The 18,503-nt window shown below is 41.3% G+C and overlaps 1 protein-coding gene across 2 annotated transcripts in view; it reads left to right on the top strand.

The window, feature by feature from the left end:
* ADK (adenosine kinase) overlaps window positions 1-18,503 on the top strand; it is a 280,019-nt gene that overhangs the window by 193,989 nt on the left and 67,527 nt on the right. For both annotated transcript variants that reach the window (XM_032231651.1, XM_032231652.1), the window contains exons 8-9: window positions 4,904-4,939; window positions 8,968-9,082. In XM_032231651.1, coding sequence (XP_032087542.1) covers window positions 4,904-4,939; window positions 8,968-9,082 — 151 coding nt within the window. The remainder of the gene's footprint in view (window positions 1-4,903; window positions 4,940-8,967; window positions 9,083-18,503) is intronic.

Genomic DNA, 18,503 nt, shown 5'->3' with positions numbered 1-18,503 from the left:
GGATAGTCATAAAATATATATCATCCCCACTGAAAGAAAATTCCATGTTTGAAGGGAAAAAGTTTCCCAGAATATTTCATGGCCCTTACGTAGGTAATGCTTTCCATCTATGGCATCATTATAGATTCTTTTTCAGAATGATAAAACTAAATAAGTGTTTGGATGTTCCTCCATTTTTGATAATGCAGAGATTTTAATGCCTTGTTAGTGAATTTCTGGTAAATTTATGAGCGTAATTCTGACAGACCAACCAGCATAGTTAGTAACACAAGTTCTTCATACCAGAAAATCTCTTCTGGAGGATTGTGGGCTCCCCTAGAAGCAGCTGCTGAGACTGTGGAGAGCCGATAAGATAATCATATTTATATAATCCACCATTTTCTCCATTTTTTAATTCCACTCAATGCTTAATATTTGCATATCAAATTGATTTATTGCAACAAGTATCTATAAAAACTAATGGTTTTTTTCTAGTTTTTCTAAAAACTAGTGGTTTTTTTTCATTTTAAAGGATTTAACGTTGTTCTAACATCTCAGGTGTTACAGAAGTTGAAAATTTCTGATGGTCCAATGTTGTTAACAAATGTTGTAATTGTAAATACTTCATCGGGTTATACCGGATAAATGCTATTTACCTTTTAACACAGAGCATCTTAAAAATTAATCTTCATCCTTGGTCAGTTTGCCCAAAATCTATACCTCACTATTCATCCCGTTTTTCCATAATGTCATTCCCCTACCCCCTACCCCCACTTGCAAAGTTGGGTTTACCCATCGTCAATTTGGCATGGGGAAAAGGGCTGTTTTTTTTTTAATTAGACATTGCATTCAATAACTTTCTAACTGACAGAATTATTCCCAAAGATATCAGAGCTTTAAAATATTTAGATCCTAATACTGCTCATCCCAAGTACTGGATTTAACAGCTGTAATGCAGGCTGCCCATTGTGGTTTTAAAACTTTTACTTTCTTTTTTTGTTTTTGTTTTTTGCGGTGGCTAATCAAATACTGCAGTTGTTTAGCAAAAGCCATAGTCCTAAAATAAACCTATGATTGACTATGGGTGCGGTTTTACCCTAAACCAAAAAATGGGCAGTTTTCAGCAAAACTGCCGTGAAACTATAGTCACGTGACTGCAGCATTGTTGCTGAACCCCTGAGATTCAGTCATGTAACTGGGGGGGGGGGGCGACCCACAGAACTTTGAATTCAGGTTGTAAGTAGCCCCAAGGTAGGTCGGTTGTAATTTTGAAAATCACTGAGGACTACCTGTATATGCATAAGCCGATGTTACCCAAATCAGAAAACAAACACCAATTGTTGGCTTTCTGTATTTCATATTTGACAGCAGATAAGTATGATGATATAACACCAGATTCAGAAAACCAGATCCTCTCTCATTAATTGGTTTAATTAATTGGCATTTTCTGTAAAGATACGAAAGTACATGTTAACGTGGCAGAAAACAGTCTCAAATAGCAATAATAGCAATAGACCAGTGGTAGCAATAGCAGTAGACTTATATACCGCTTCATAGGCCTTTCAGGCCTCTCTAAGCGGTTTACAGAGAGTCAGCATATTGCCCCCAACAATCTGGGTCCTCATTTTACCCACCTCAGAAGGATGGAAGGCTGAGTCAACCCTGAGCCGGTGAGATTTGAACCGCTGACCTGCTGATCTAGCAGTAGCCTGCAGTGCTGCATTTAACCACTGCGCCACCTTGGCTCTATAGGATTCAAATTTTTTTACTACCAGTTCTGTGGGCGTGGCGTGGCTTGGTGGGTGTGGCAGGGGAAGGAAACTGCAAAATCCCCATTTCCTCCTGATCAGCTGGGGCTCAGGAGGCAAAGAATAGATGAGGGCGGGGCCAGTCAGAGGTGGTATTTACCGGTTTTCTGAACTACTCAAAATTTCCACTGCCGGTTCTCCAGAACTGGTCAGAACCTGCTGAATACCACCTCTGCCTTAGACTTATATACCACTTTAAAGTGCTTTACAGCCTCGCTAAGCGGTTTACAGAGTCAGCCTCTTGCCCCCAACAATCTGGGTCCTCATTTTACCCACCTCGGAAGGATGGAAGGATGTGTCAACCTTGAGCCTGGTGAGATTTGAGCTGCCAAACTGCCGTCAGTCAGCAGAAGTAGCCTGCAGTACTGCATTCTAACTCCTTCTGATAGGATAGTGTTAGAGCTGAAGAAGCTTCTTGGATGAGAAGCGAAACGACTTCAAAAAAGTAAACAAGAAAGTCCAGTTGCCTCCTGAAAAAAGCACCTTTGGGACAACCATGACCTGGATGACGGAGACTCTCCACATGACAGAAAGCAGTTCAGCATTACTCGCTCTCTATATGCTATTTCTACAGTGCACATTATACACTCCTTGAGTATAGTAGTTGTATAGAAAGGTGCAACTTTACAATCCATTTTTAATGTCCCGTGTTGCTAATTAACTGGGTTTTTTTTGATGTTTTTGTTTTGTTTTGTTTTATTGGAAGGTTGAAGTTTCAACCGTGAGAATTTCTGAAGTGGCAAAAATAAAAGGAGGATATTAGGAAGGGACAATGGGGATGTCTCCACTTTATGTATTGTCAAAGGCATATGGTGATGTGTGTATATTGTGCTTGTATACCATGAGGGATGATGAGAAAAAGCAATTATTTTGCCTAAAGCTATTTATTTCATTAAATGGGGATTATGCAGGAAAAATATCAATACCCTGCATACATTGAATATACTTCTTTGGTCCATTGATTAGTTTTTTGATCAATTCCCATCAACCCTAATTGCTTGTTACAGTGGCTGTAGCTGAGATGAGCTGCTTATAGTTCTCTAATTTGTGGGTCATGAGACCTATTTTCATAACCAGAAGTTGCTTCTTTAGATATTTTTCTTGTTCGTTGTTCTTGTTGTTACCTTTCACTTTTGCCCTTTTATAATATCCTTTTCTCTTTATTCTTCTACATTTCCCTAGTTTTTAAAATCTTTTTTTAATTTTGAAACAAGAGAAACCTGCTTTCTCAACCTGTAGAGAATGGAGTAGTCATCCTTGGTTGGTTGGATTGGCTCCTTCTAATCATAGGTCACAGTTAGATTTTGGAGTGCTGGTATTTCTAGAGGGTGGGGGACTCATATGCATTTGCATCTGAGGCAAAACTTTTGTGTACAGCAGGGGTGTCAAACTCAAGACTTATGGGCCGAATCTGCCCCGCGGGGTGCTTAAATCTGGCCCGTGGGGCCGAACTGGAAATACCAAAGAACCGGCCTGTGGTGCCTCTGTTGGCCAAAACAGGCCACGGGTAACCCCATGTGGCCCGTTTTCAGCCTCCCAACAGCACTCTGCCAGCCAAAAATGGGCTGCGCAGGGGCCTTGTGGGGCCTCCGTGTGGCCTGCTTTTGGCCAGCACAGTGTTGCTGGAGGCCGGGGAGGCCAAAAATGGGCCACACAAGGGCCTCGCGGGGTGTCTCTGTGACCCGTTTTTGGCTCGCAGAGTGCTTCTGGAGGCTGGGGAGTAGTGTGGAAAGAAAGAAGAGAAGGAAAAAAAGCACATCTTGAGCCTGTGTCAAACACCCACCATGACCATGCCTATCCCAGCCATTCCCACCATGACCACGCCACCACCCCACTCCACCTTGGCCCTCCAAGGTCAAACATAACCCTGATGCTGCCCTCAATCAAAATCGAGTTTGACATCCCTGGTGTACAGAGCTTTCACGTTTATTTTCTTGTTCTGGAAACCACATCACAATGTTTTGATTGCCGGTAACTGTGTGGCCTTCTTGATTTGACAATATGGGAATTCCTATGCCCTGAAGGACATCCCAAGGAAGCAGCTTCCATTCAAGAGAATATCTCGAGATATTTAAACATAGCACTCTAAGCATCTCTAAGAAAGTTGCTAAATTTGTTGCTCCTGCCATCGTTGTTGGGTGTTTCACTATCCAACAAAAGCACTTTTCCATGTATGGCTTTATCTGTAACTCGACAGCGGGTATTTTTCTCTGCAATATGAGTGTGAAGCCTTGAGCAGGGACACATTGTCCTGGATCACAGCAACAAATATTTGGACATGTAAGGTCATCTTCCTTGATTTGTGTTGTCATCACATGGTCATTCACCCAACGTGGCTGCTGTCAGCCAAATTCCTACCGTACTGACAATACAAGATCAGATTGTCACTCTAAAGTGCGTAAAGTAGAGTTGATTTGAGCCACAGTTGCCACTTTGGGTTGCATCTAAGCAAATTCCCAGCTACAGTTGCTGGAAACATTGCCATGATTAGCCATGATGAATGGGTTAATCCTCTTTGTCCATCCTGACATTGCCCATGAAGGGGAAACCCTGCATTTTATTTCCATTATGTGTGAAAAGCATTGATACTTGCTTTCTTACTGTCCTTGCTGTCACACCCAGGAGTCATTTCAACGCAAGTAACTGAAGGGTTTGCATGTAACCAGACTAAGAGGCTGAACTTGTTGATCAGAAAGGTCGACAGTTCGGTGGCTCAAATCCCTAACGGAGTAAGCTCCCGTAACTTGTCCCAGCTTCTGCCAACCTAGCAATTTGAAAGCACGCAAAAAATGCAAATAGAAAAATAGGGGCCACCTTTGGTGGGAAGGTAACAGCATTCCGTGCGCCTTCGGCGTTGAGTCATGCCGACCACATGACCACGGAGTCATCTTTGGACAGCACTGGCTCTTCGGCTTTGAAACAGAGATGAGCACCGCCCCCTAGAGTCAGGAACGACCAACATATATGTATGAGGGGAACCTTTACCTGTAGACTAAGATAACTCTGTAAAAAGGGGACTGCCTGAAGCACCTTCCAAATATGTTATTTCTTTATTATCTAGCACTTTATAATTAACTGCTGCTTTTTAATTATTATTGTTATTGTTATTATTTCAGGAAGCTGCCTCTTTTGCTCGTGAGCAAGGCCTTGAGGTGAGTAAGCTTACATTACATGCTAAACAGATTCTAAGGGGTTTTTTTTTTCCATTGCTGATAATGAAGTTCTTTTGGACAGTGATTGATGTGCTATTATCCTCTCCAAGCTTCACTGCGGTTGCCATAGAGACTTGGCAGTCGTCATGGTTTCTTTGTTCTGCCAGCTCAGTGTTATGACGCACTCTGCGAGGTCTGCACCCAACATCGCCTACAGATGTTATTTATTGAATTTTGAAAAGCCTCTCGGGAAGCTGAGAGGCTGGGCGCAGCTTCAAGTTGCCTCTGCAGATACGCAACCTGCCAGCCGGTTCCGCTAAAAAGCCACCTCATTAGCTGAATTACACTAAAGATCCTCCGCAAAAAAGCCAGGGCCCAGCAAGGCAGAATTCGGGAACTAGAATGCCATTTTGAATAACCTGGACCTGTACTGAACACCGATTATCCCGATGCAAATGACTTTTGTGTGCAGAACTGTTAACAGCTGATTAGCGGGAGTCCCGCAGCCTCTCTGGGGAGTAGGCTGTTCTTTTGTTAACCTGTCCAGGGGCTGTTCTCCCCCCCCCCCCCCGCTCCATCTGGGTCCGCCTCTTCACACACACACACACACACACACACACAAGTTCCCGTCTTTTGTTCAGCCTGTCAACTGCCTCCTTGTGAAAGGGTCTCCATTTCCAGAGATGTGAGTGGGTGCTACATCCAAACAATTTGATCTGAGGAATCAATAATTATAGGACGAGGGGGCTGCCCCCAAACAACAATCACGTAACAACCAATTTCTTTTAGATCTTTACAGTCTGGTGTAAGTGCAACGACACCCTGTTTAGATTCGTTTGCTTTACTCCCTTCTCAAAAGGGTTGTTCTTAAGCTCCCTTTTGCATCAATCAGGCCTCAACAGCTGGGAGACCCGTAGGCCCGGTCTGCACCTTTCCTCTCTGTGTGTTCAAGTACAAAGGAGAAGTTAGAGAGGAACATATGGCCAATGTGTGTGTGTGTGTGTCCAATTTAGATCGCCTCAAGATAACACCAAAACATGCCCCTTTGTACCATATGTGTTGAGTTTGTCATTTCGTGGTCTGTTCTGAATTGGGATGGACACTTCTATGAAACCAGGGTTACGGGGAAAACTTTATTTTCTGCAATTAGATTTTGTATAACCTAGCTTAGCATTAACATAATTTAATCAAAGAAAAGCACAGGTGGTATATATTTTCATTTTTCCCTTGAGTAAAGGAATGTGGAACAAGTCTCGTTTAAATTCGCACAGAATGACAAAATCATGCTTACACCTTTCCTTTATGTGCAAATATGTGCAAGGGGAACCTTTACCTTTACCTTATTCTTTATAAGATGAGAACTGTTTTTCTTAACTGAAAGGCTAAATGTTTTATATTTAAGTAGAAGTCCTCAAATTGTATGGGGAATCCATCCTAGAAGTATTTTTTGGAGCAAAACAACTTCAGCATGAATCAGGAAGTTATCTTTCCTAATGTTCTTGAAGATTTTATAAAAGGTCCTGTGGCTACCTATTTTTTCACAATGTGGGAATTTTCAAAGCAAGAACTTTCTTTTAATCTGCAAAACAAAACAAAAAACCTTCTTTGTTACTTTGAAAAATGTAATCTGCTGCAACATGTCATTTGGAAAGAGATGTTGAGCAAAAAAGATACAGATTTTTAGATTAAAAAGAATAACAAAATCATAGAATAATAAGAAGCTGGGAGAGTATCATTGGGACTAAAAGGGACTTTTGAAAGTAAGATATCCAGAGAGAAACGTATGAGGATATTTTTGTTTTCCAATGCAGATCAGTGTGGCTGTAAATAGCCTTTATATACATAATTGAACCTGAAGATTTTAATAGCGTTTTGTTTAGCATAACATTTTTAAAAAGGAGAGATAACTTGTTGTATTGTATGGAGCACCCTAGTAATTCAGCATTTCTGTATAATTTGGGTAATGCAGTCATAGGGAAAGAAAGGGGCGGGGAATCAACCTGTAAATTGAATTTGGGAATTTGCTATGAGAAAAGACCACTTCCAAATTCTTCAAGTAAGATAAGGAGGGCAGATAGCTTTGTCCTTAATTATGTTTGTCTGAGGACTCCCAAGAAGTGGTGTTGACTGGTATTTACAGATAGAGGATAACCCTTCAGCAATGCTGGGTTCCTGGATATAATCCATCTCCTTGGAGAATTATGTACAAGAAGGTTGAGTTAGCTCTCTCTATAAGAACTACTCTGATAGTATCAGTCTATGGCCACGGAAGATCTTTAAGAAGAATTACATTCACTACATGGAACATTAGCCACTTAAGGTTGGTTTAGTGGTCTATAAACCAGAAAAAGGATAAAGAGAGGGATATGGGCCCTGTCCCTACAGAGACCCCATGCCTCTGGTTCTTGAAGAGGTTTTTTTTGGGGGGGGCTTTTTTGAAGCCTCTTTGTCTTCTGAGATGTAGAGAAATTGTTGAAGCCATGGAATTATCCTCTTCTGGGTCATGCTGTTAGATAATGGAAAGGTTGGGACGGATAGTAAGAGTCGGTCCAGAAATGGTGAGGTGGCTGATTCATCATATTTGGAAGTCTCTTCAAATTTTTCCTATAGGAGGAAGGGAAATATGAGGAGGAAAGAGCCTAAAAAGAACTTTCCTTTGACTTGGTTTGGGGCAGATTTTGATCTTGTTGGTATAGGTTGGATCAAGGTGGTTCTGTTCTCATTGTTTCCTGTTTTCCAAGATTGAGTTAATCTTTTGTGACAACTCTCCCCTTAATGGCTGGCTTATACCCAAGACCAGGTCTGAATTCCTTCACATCTTAGGAATCTGCTAAAGAGGGCCAAGGGGACAGAGGCGGCTTTTAATTTCCCCTCTGCCCCAGCAATCATATCAAGCTATCTGTTTCCCACTGCTACTAGCCAGGCGAATTACTGTATTTTTCAGAGTATAAGATGCACTTTACCCCCCTAAAAGAGGGTGAAAATTTGGGTGTGTCTTATACACCGAACGTAGTCCCGCTCACCCGCCAGCCCCCACCCTTTGACCTTTGACCTCTGTCTCCCAGCAATTTGCCTCCTTGCAGCAAATAGCTGCCCAGAACGGGTGAAAAATGGGGCACATAGAGGCCGAAAACGGGGCGTGCGGAGGGGGGGCAGAGGCAGCAATAGGCTATGACAATCCCTGCAGCCTGAAACAGCTGATCATCGGGAGGCCGATCCAACTGACAATCAGCTGCTTGTGCTAATCAGGCTGTGCTGAAATTGAAACTGAAACATGCTGTTTGCTGCAAGGAGGCAAATTCCAAACGCTAGGTGCGTCTTATACTTCGGAATGTCTTATATGCCGAAAAACACAGTAAATGAAAAATAACTGGCCAACAGTCTATTTCTCCTCATCCCCTTGTTCGGTGTGTCAGGCCTGCAGCCAGTTCCTTTTGGGATCTTTGGCCTGCCACACTAGTATTCTATTCTACTATGCTGTTTCATTAGTGGGAAAATGGGAGGGGGGATTGTAAGGAGTGAGATACTATGGAGCCATAACAAAATTCTTTCTAGAAAGCCAAGATCATCCTCTGTCTCTACATCTCTGCACCTGACCGGAACTGGGTGGGTGGAACTGTCAGGATGGCAGTGGAAGATTGAACCATGTGATGGACTTGTGGGTGTGGGGGCAAGATCTTGAACTTTCAACTGGGTGGGGAAAACCAGGAAGCTTTCACATTTGGATTTTCCCAGATGTGCCAACATGGCTCTCTTAATAAATTGGAACTTTGAGCAATACTTTGCCTTGGACTCTGATTTAATTTTGGATGTTATTTGGAACCCTGACATTTCAATCGTGGAGAAACTAATTTGCTCTAATCAAAGTAGCTTGTCAAGCTGTGATTTCATTCTGACATCAGTGTTCCACATTGATGTTCAACTAAAAATAATCCCTCTGCAATTTGTTGAAAAGTTTATGATTTGTCTGTGATAAATCATGCTGCTGCTTTCAAGATTCTTCTTCTTTTTTCTTTTGCTCTTCCAAGACGGAGGACATCGAAGAGATTGCCCGAAAGACTCAGGCACTGAAAAAAGCAAATCCGAAAAGACAGCGCGTGGTGGTGTTTACCCAAGGGAAGGATGACACTATCATGGCCACAGGTACATGCTTTTTAAAAACAAAAATTTAATAGAATTGAATGGAATTGAATTGTTTATTGGCTAATTCTTTATTCACCACTGCTGGTGACCTTTTACCGCTGCACCAGTGGTGGGATTCAAAATTTGTTACTACTGGTTCTGTGGGCGTGATTTAGTGGCCGTGGCAGGGGAAGGATACTGTAAAATCTCCATTCCCTTCCCACTCCAGGGGAAGGTTACTGAAAAATCCCCATTTCCTCCTGATCAGCTAGGACTCGGGAGGCAGAGAATAGATGGGGGCAGGGCCAATCAGAAGTGGTATTTACTGGTTCTTCAAACTATTCAAATTTTCACTACTGGTTATCCAGAACAAGTCAGAACCTGCTGAATATCACCTCAGTGCTGCACCATAGAGAGTATTTTAACTTACTTAGTGTATGGTTTGCCAGTTGCACAGTGGCAGATAGGACAGCACTCCAGAGAGTCAATGTCATTACCCAGAGGATCACTGGTTGCCCTCTCCCTTCTTTGGAAGAGCTTTATGGCTCCCGCCGCCTTAAGAATGTTCAAAATGTTCTTAAATATCCATCTCATCCTGGGCAGCCTTTGAACTATTACCATCTGGCAGACAGTACAGGATAACAAAAACAGGGACAAATAGGCTGAAAAATAGCTTCTATCCGAGAGCAGTAACTATAATGAATTCTACTGTATAGTGCAATATTAATGCAATATCAGGGTTTTTCAATTCAATTGCATAGAATGTGAAGGATGTGTGTGTTTTATTTTTATAGTTATAATGTATACTGAAGATGGCATTTAATTTCATTGTACAAGGTGCAATGACAATAAAGTTAACTAACTAACTAACTAAGTGTGATTAGACACAAGGAATCTGTTTCCGGTGCTCAAGCTCTCAATGTACATACAACAATAGTGAAAGATCATTAACCATAGTCATTGTAAAATACATTCATCATAAAACGTTAGATACAATATTTAGTGATAGTCACGGATACTAAATAAACATAAATCATACTAAGATACTAATTAAACAATTTAAATCATAAAGTACAAGCAACAAGTTATAGCCATAAGACGATAAGGAGAGATCCTGTTTCGCTGTAAATTAGACCTCCCTGGATAATAACCCCAATCAGACTTTGGAGCGCATGCGCTAAAATAAGCCTTCCCCCAAAAAATAAACTCTCCCCAAAAATATTGCAACACAGCAGCAACCATGAGGTGACCACGCTCGCCGCCTCCTGCACCTCAAAAATAATAAGACCTCCCCAAAAATATGGCCAAGTGCTTATTTCGTGGGTCAAAAGAAAATAAGACGCTGTCTTATTTTGGGGAAAACACGATAGGTAATAGGGAAGATGAGAATAATGATGATAATACTGCCTTTTTAGATTGTTTGACAGTGTGGGACTAGTTGTTTAGGAGAGTGATGGCATGGGGGGAAATCCTGTCCTTGTGTCTAGTTGTCTAATTCTGATATTATTTTAATATAAATTTTTATTTTTATTAAACAAACGACACACATACACACAACAAAAGAAAAACAAAAGACACAAAAAACCCATCATCACATACAGCATGTCATTTGGTTACAAGTGTTGTTACATCCATGTTCTCGAATAACATTTACCATCACAGATTTTTCATCTAGTATAACTAAATTTCTCACTTTCATTGTACAGTATATGTTCAATTACAATTAGTATTATTTTTTTCCAATAAACCTAATTCCCCTACATTCTTAATTGTCTATTTGATAACGGTATACCTTTATATAATCAAAAATCCCAATATGAAAAAAAAATTACCAACCATTTATATTTGTATGTCACTATTTTCAATTATGCATAATTCCACCAATCAACTATCGGGTATGCTTATGTTCATTATTGTCCTCATACATTATACATTCAAACAGAGATCTTATTCCTTCATTTTTCAACAAAATATTCTAAATAGTCACTACATATATATACCAATTTTTAGTCATTCCCTTATTAAAATTATTTATCAACAACAAGATATCCTTGTAATATATTCTTAGGATTATACATTATATCACCAATCCTCTATCAAGTATACATAAAATCATTGTTATCCTTATCCATTTTAAAACAAAAAATTCTAAAATATTCAATTCATCGATGTATCAGTTTTTCATTGTATCGTTGTTAATCTATTTCACAGCATAATTGTGTTGTCATTTAACTCCTTCAGTTAAAACATAAGTAAAACATTTTTCGTTTCCAAGTTTTTCCCCCCAGCCACTGATAAAAGAAGTCCCATATCTTATAAAATTACAACCCTAAAAGAATAATTTTAAGAATAGGGCATTTGATTTTCTTCCCGTACTTCCAAAGGGGCTTAACAAATGAAAGTCAAATAAAGCAACAACACGGTTTTAAGAGAATGCACTGTGTAAGTAATCCTGGTGAGTTTGGTAAAAAGAACACAGCAGTAGGCAGAACCAGTTGTTGATAATAAGAAAACGTTTGTGCACAAATTTCCTAGGGAATGTGATAATATGAGAAGGATCGGGCTGCTTTTATAGGATTTTCAGATCTGAGCATCTGTTCGTTTAGATTTCTGTTTAGGAGAAGCCTGGCTTAACTTTATACTTATCCAAGATATTATTTGGAAACATTACAAGATCCTATATGTAATGACTATAAAAGACACTTTTCCATTTGAATAGAAATGTGTTTTATATTTTGATACCGCAAAATGTTCTTTTTATCAATGTTGTTACATTAGCAACCAATACTCCAGGGATCGTAGAGAGAAATATTTATCTGGTGTAAGGTCTAAACATAATTTTACACATTGATATGATTTCAAAATGTTAAAGATACCTTTTTCATCTGATGCTTATGCATTGATATGCACTGTGTTTGAAAAGGTTTGAATTATTTACTTTCATTTAGATTTTCTCTTGAGTTATTTCTACTTGATTATCTGTATCAAAGCTCACCAAGTAACAGATGCTGTAAGGATTAAATTCATGTAAGTTGTAACAGAGAATACAAAATTTGATATACTGTGAAGTGAATTTCCAGCTGTTTTTTTTTTTTTAAAGCAGGAAATTCCACTTTTGGTTTTTTCCCACTTGAGAACTTTTGGTCCTTAGAGAGCAAAAGTGAAAAAGGAGCTTGTGTAGGAATGAAGTGATCTATGATATGCCATTTTAATCATTAAAATATGACTTTTCCTGCAGTTGGACACATTGTCTACATTTTCTTGATTTAAATAGGGTTTTTGTATGGGGGGGGGATTTATCTTGCATTTTTGTCTAAAGCAGCATATTTAATTCAGTTCTCTACTGCCTCCTCCATGGCTTTGAACTTAAGCTAAAGTCTCTTTTGGAACAGATTGTCAACCAGCAAGTCTGCAAATGTTTTGGAAATAACTCTGCTAATATCAGGAGCCAGCATGTGTTTGAAACAAACTCTTTCTTTCTTTCTTTCTTTCTTTCTTTCTTTCTTTCTTTCTTTCTTTCTTTCTTTCTTTCTTCTTTCTTTCTTTCTTTCTTTCTTTCTTCTTTCTTTCTTTCTTTCTTTCTTTCTTTCTTTCTTTCTTTATCCTTTCTTTTCCCTCCCTCCCTCCCTTCCTCTAATTAGCAGGCCAAAGGACATACTGTCATTGTACAGTACTTTGACTCAGTTAAGACACTGAGCTTGTTGATCAGAAAGGTTGGCGGTTCGAATCCCCAGCGCCACATAACGGAGTGAACTCCCGTTACTTGTCCCATCTTCTGCCAACCTAGCAGTTCAAAAGCATGTAAAAATGCAAGTAGAAAAATAGGGACTACCTTTCGTGGGAAGGTAACAGCGTTTCGTGCTCCTTTGGCATTTAGTCATACTGGCCACATGACCACAGAGATGTCTTTGGACAACACTAGCTCTTCGGCTTTGAAACGGAGATGAGCACTGCCCCCTAAAGTCGGGAATGACTAGCAGATATGTGCGAGGGGAACCTTTACCTTTTACTTCATGAGGTCAAGAATCGAAAATGTTGCCTACATAGTCCTGTGAATTTGCAGTTGGTTGAACTTGTTTAATGCCTATCCATGATTTTGCATCATCCTGGAGGGAAGGATTTTATGATGCCAGTGGGATGGAAGACGCCATGTTGAAGGAATGGTGGAAAGAATGAGGAAAATTATCCTAATAGAATACAAAAGAACTATCACTCAGGTAAAGGAGTCTGAAACGATTCCTTATAACATGATTCTTTGGAGTATACGAAATGGGCGGTCAGATATAGCACAACCAGACTTATAAGTTTCTGTTGTTATAGCCAATGTGCTGTCCCTGAGGTTGGTAGTTTCATTATCAAACTAGGTAACCTCATCAGAGCATACTGAAAGAGCTTGAATCTGAATCTCAGCTGTTTCCCTCCACAGCAGAAGTGCCTAGTCCTTCTAGTAGATATTTGATGAAACATTTATTCTTTGCCCAAGTTATATTGAGGGGAGAATTTCCCAGTAACCACACTTTAACAGATTAACAGAGTTGGAAGGATAGGTCATCTAGTCCAACCCTCCCATCCAAGCAGGAGACGTACACCATTTGATGAAGCTCCCACAGCCTCTGAAGGCAAAGCTGTTCCATTGGTTGATTGCTCTCACTGTCATAAAATTTCTCCTTATTTCTAGCTTGAATCCCTCCTTCTTCAGTTTGCATCCATTGTTCCTTGTCTAGCCTTCAGGTGCCTTTGAAAATAGCTTGACTCCTTCCTCTCTGTGGCAGCTCCTCAAATATTGGAAGACTGCTATTGTGTCTCCCCTGCACAAGACTTTATGATTCCTTGATGTGCTGAGTAGGGAAATGAGCTATGTTGTATTCAAAGCCATCTGCACACTGGTGTGAGTTGTTTTTAGAGATCGAGAGAAGAGTGAGATATTAGGTCCCATATTTCCTGCTCACAGATATCATTGCCATATACATAAGTGTACTTTGGCGTAGTGTTCAGGAACTCTCTTAGAATGAGGCAGTTGTGGAGTTAGATCACAAAATCCTTAATAAATTGGCTGTTTTTAAGCTGCCCTGATTCTGTACTTGTCTCAGAGGATTCCCAAGTGTCTGGTTGGATGTTCCACTCAGTCTTTTAGAAGTAACCTCACAAGAGGCCAGAGGTGGGTTTCTACCGGTTCAGATGGGTACGTCCAAGTAGGTAGTAACTCGGCCGGCCAGGCCCCCAAGCCAGTTCTATCGGCACCTATGGCCAATACCTTGTTTTTTGCTTCTGCACATGGGCAGAAGCATTTTTTACCTACTGCACATGTGTACCCGAAGCACATCCCAGAGCGAACCAGCAGTAGAAAAAGCCGTAACCCACCCCTGCAACAGACTCCTCGGCCAAAGAAACCATGTAGCTAGGAAAGGTTCATCGTTCTTTCAAATAGAAAGGATAAAAAGAAAACTGGCTAGCCTGGGCACATTTGGCTCCATCCAGGGGAGGGATTCTACCGGTTCGGACCAGTTCGGGCGAACCAGTAGTTCCGACGATCAGCTGAGTCTGCCCACCCACCCCTGCTCTATCCTGTCCTTTATTTCCTTTCTAGCTCATTTCAATTGCACAGCACAGCTGATTCTCACCCCAACCCTCAGCTGTTTTACTTATTGTTCCTGACTTGGAAAGTAAGCAGCTGAGCTTCTAAATGCTCCATTTTCAGCGTTGCGTGCATGTGCAAAGCACACATGTGCACAAAGTGCACACTCACGGAACCATTTGTTAAACCAGTGGCATCCCACCACTGGTTTCATTGCCCAGAAAAGAGAACCAGTTTGATGTAGTGATGAAAGTGTTGGTCTAGAACTGAGGTCTCCAACCCCTGGTCCGTGGACTGGATCCAGTCTGTGGCATGCAAATAAGCAAAGCCCTGTCCGTGTGGTGAAACCACACTTCTTCTGGTCTGTGGAAAAATGTTTCTCTGTGGAACCAATCCCTTGTGCCCAAAAGGTTGGAGGCCACAGGTCTAGAAACAGGAGATGGTGAGTGCTAGCCTCACCTTCCCCATGAATGCCAGCTGGATGAGTTTGGGCCAATCACCTGAAGACTCTGAGTTCTAGTCCCACCTTAGGCAGGAAAGCCAACTGGATGACTTTGGGTCAATCACCAGGAGACAGTGAGTTCTAGTCCTGCCTTAGGAATGAAAAAATGGCTAGGTGATCTGGGCCAGTCATTTTCTTTCAGCCAAATTCTCCTCACAGGGTTGTTGCATTAGGTACATTCACCACCTTGATATATATATTAAAAAGGTGGGATAAAAGTCTTTTTTTAAAAAAAAATATGAGCAGGAGAAGGCAAATTGAGAAATGTAGGAATAGATAAGGAGGGAGCAGAAAACCCTCTCCTCCCATAATGCCATTTCCTTTGTTGTTATTTTTCTGACAAGGAACCTTTGATCTCAGCTATATTGATAGTAAATATAAAAAACTTGCCATTTAAGAGTTTGGGATTTGCTTTCATATCCATGCAGAAAGAAATCGGCCCCTGATGTGGGAGAGACCACAGACATTCAAGTTATTGAGAGAACCACCAGGCTGATAATTATGATTAACAATCGTTGGGATGTCTATAGTTTTATCTAGCCAAGATTATTTATTTCCCAGGGGTCTTGGGATTATCTGAACTCATCACAATGTAATCCACCGTTCCCAGGACCCCAGGAACAAGTTGCTTTCGCCTACTGTAGATGTCAGCCTGATTCATATTAATTTGCTTCATCAGTTTCTGTATAGAAGCCTGGTGCTGATCTTGCTGCTGAGTATTAAAAAGCTTTTAGCAAGAAGAAGCAAAAAAAAGGTGTCCCCTCACAGCTTTATTATTCTGCTTTGTAACGTATTTTTCAGTCTATAAGACACACTTTCCCCCAAAAAAAGTGGGTGGAAATGTCTGTGCGTCTTATAAAGTGAATGCTGCTGAAGCCCCACCCACCTGCCAGTCCCCACCCTTCGGCCTCTGCAGATAGCTGCCGCCCATTACTGCTTCTGGGGGTCCCGTTTTTGGCCCACGCACATCCTGTTTTCCGCCTGTTCTGCCCAATCCCTGCTGCCTGGAACGGATGCATGGAGGTCGGAAATGGGGCGTGTAGAGGCAGCGATGGGTGGCAACGATCCTCACAGTCTGGAACAGCTGATCAGTGATATTCCGGGAGGCCAATTCAACTGCCAATCAGCTGCTCATGCTAAATCAGGCTGTGCTGAAGCTGACCAGGCTGTTTGCTGCAAGGAGGCAAATTGCTAGGAGGCAGATTTTTTTTCTTGTTTTCCTCCCAATATCTAGGTGTGTCTTATAGTGTGAAAAATATGGTATTTTTAATTTCACGAATATCCATCCCAATAAGGACATTTAAATAATCTGTGAGAATTAAAGTAGAGAAAGAGTTTCTTAAGAAACTCAAGGTAACTCAAAATAAAGGTGGTTATAGAACAGGGGTGGGGAACTATGGCCCATTTATGACTTGTGGACTTCAAATTCTGGGAGTTGAAGTCCACAAGTCATAAAGGGGCCATACGTCTCCAACTGTGTTATAGAATATCTACCTAACTTGAAAAAATATAGGTGTCCAGAAAAAAAATGATCCGTGGTGGTGCAATGGTTACACTGCAGTATTGCAGGTTAATTCTGCCAACTGCCAGCAGTTTGGCAGTTCAAATCTCACTGGTTCAAGTTTAACTCAACCTTCCATCCTTCCGCGATCCGTAAAATGAGGACCAGATTGTTGGGAGCAATAGACTGACTCTGTAAATCACTTAGAGAGGGCTGTAAAGCACTGTGAAGCGGTGTATAAGTCAAAGTGTCATTGCAATCTCTATTTAAGAAACTTGAAAAGTCATGGAAGATGGGCCTAGTGGCAGAGTTCTGGAGATTGGATATTCCTTTCTTCAAAAGAAGGAACAGAGGACCCAAGTAACTTGCAGATGGGTTAATGAGATGCCAATGATGGACAAAACTTTGGAATAAAGTGTTGGTTTATGGACATTTAGAAATAAAGGCATGGCTAAAGGGAATTGTCTTCCCCACAAAGAAGCCGGGATAAACTAACCTGATTTTCTTCTTAGTAATGTGCCTGCTTTAGTTGGCACATATAGTGGGTCAAGCAGATAAGCTTGATGGAAAGAAGGATGATCCATTAACAAAGCAACCAAAAAGAAAACATAGCTTAAATCCAAACAACGGGAGAAGATTATGAAAAGGGCTCAGCCAGAGACCTCCATAATTCACGTGCATCTATTTTTTGGTCTAGTCTGCCTCGTATAAGATCTTTAGATGGCAACATGTGGACTGGACAGTGGTGTAGAATTGTGTTGTGGCCCGCCAGTAGACTCAGATAGTGAGGAGGTTGGGGAGGAACATGGGCCAGTCCTAGAGTCTGGGGAGGGCTCTGAAGAGTGCTCTGCATCGGAGGCAGAGATAGGGCCAGGGCCATCTGACACTTATCATATGCCTTTGGAGCTAGACATCAGTGGGGCAGAATAGCAATAGCAATAGCAGTTAGACTTATATACCGCTTCATAGGGCTTTCAGCCCTCTCTAAGCAGTTTACAGAGTCAGCATATTGCCCCCAACAACAATCCGGGTCCTCATTTTACCCACCTCGGAAGGATGGAAGGCTGAGTCAACCCTGAGCCGGTGAGATTTGAACAGCCGAACTGCAGAACTGCAGTCAGCTGAAGTAGCCTGCAGTGCTGCATTTAACCACTGCGCCACCTCCAGAACAGCTGGAGTCTGTTCCCAGTGTGCGTATGCTCAGAGCTGCCAGGAGAAGGGAACAGCTAAAGAACAAGGGTCAGCTCAGGAGTAAAGCCATAAGAGGACGGTGAATGGCCCCTCCCATAGGGAATAAAGAGGAGTGAAAAGGTAGGGGAGTTGCAGGAGACAATTAGTTCAATTCATTAAGGTGAAGATCTGCTCCTGATTTCATGCCAAGTATTGTCTGCTACAGATTGACGGTTGAAAGATATCGTCCTGGCAGCTCTCCAAGCCTGATAAACGTCTGTAGTTGTGAAATCTCTTGAAAGACTTGACCTGGACTTTGCTGGAGAGGAATTCACTTCAAACTAAATAAAAGGGGTTTTATCGGGACGGGGAGTCGGCTTCGTGCTTTTGGGAACTCTAAGAACAAATTGGTTGAACAATCACACCAAGTGCCCCATAGGTCAAATATGAAGGTTGTGAGTGGCATATTGCTGGCTTTGGAGCTGTTCAATATATTTACCAATGACCTGGGTCAAAAACTATGATTGTCAGATTTGCAGAGAACATGGGAGATGGGGATGGGGAGTAGCATCTTAGAAAAAAATGTGAAGATTAGAAAGAAGCTAAGACAGAAACAAGCAGCACTGCAGCAGTAAGAAATGCAGGGTCCTGCATCTTGGATAGGAAAAATCAAAGATGGAAGAGACCACAATGA

The sequence above is a fragment of the Thamnophis elegans genome, chromosome 15 (assembly GCF_009769535.1).
Source record: "Thamnophis elegans isolate rThaEle1 chromosome 15, rThaEle1.pri, whole genome shotgun sequence".
Lineage (NCBI taxonomy): Eukaryota > Metazoa > Chordata > Lepidosauria > Squamata > Colubridae > Thamnophis > Thamnophis elegans.
This window is presented reverse-complemented; position numbering and strand designations above follow the sequence as displayed.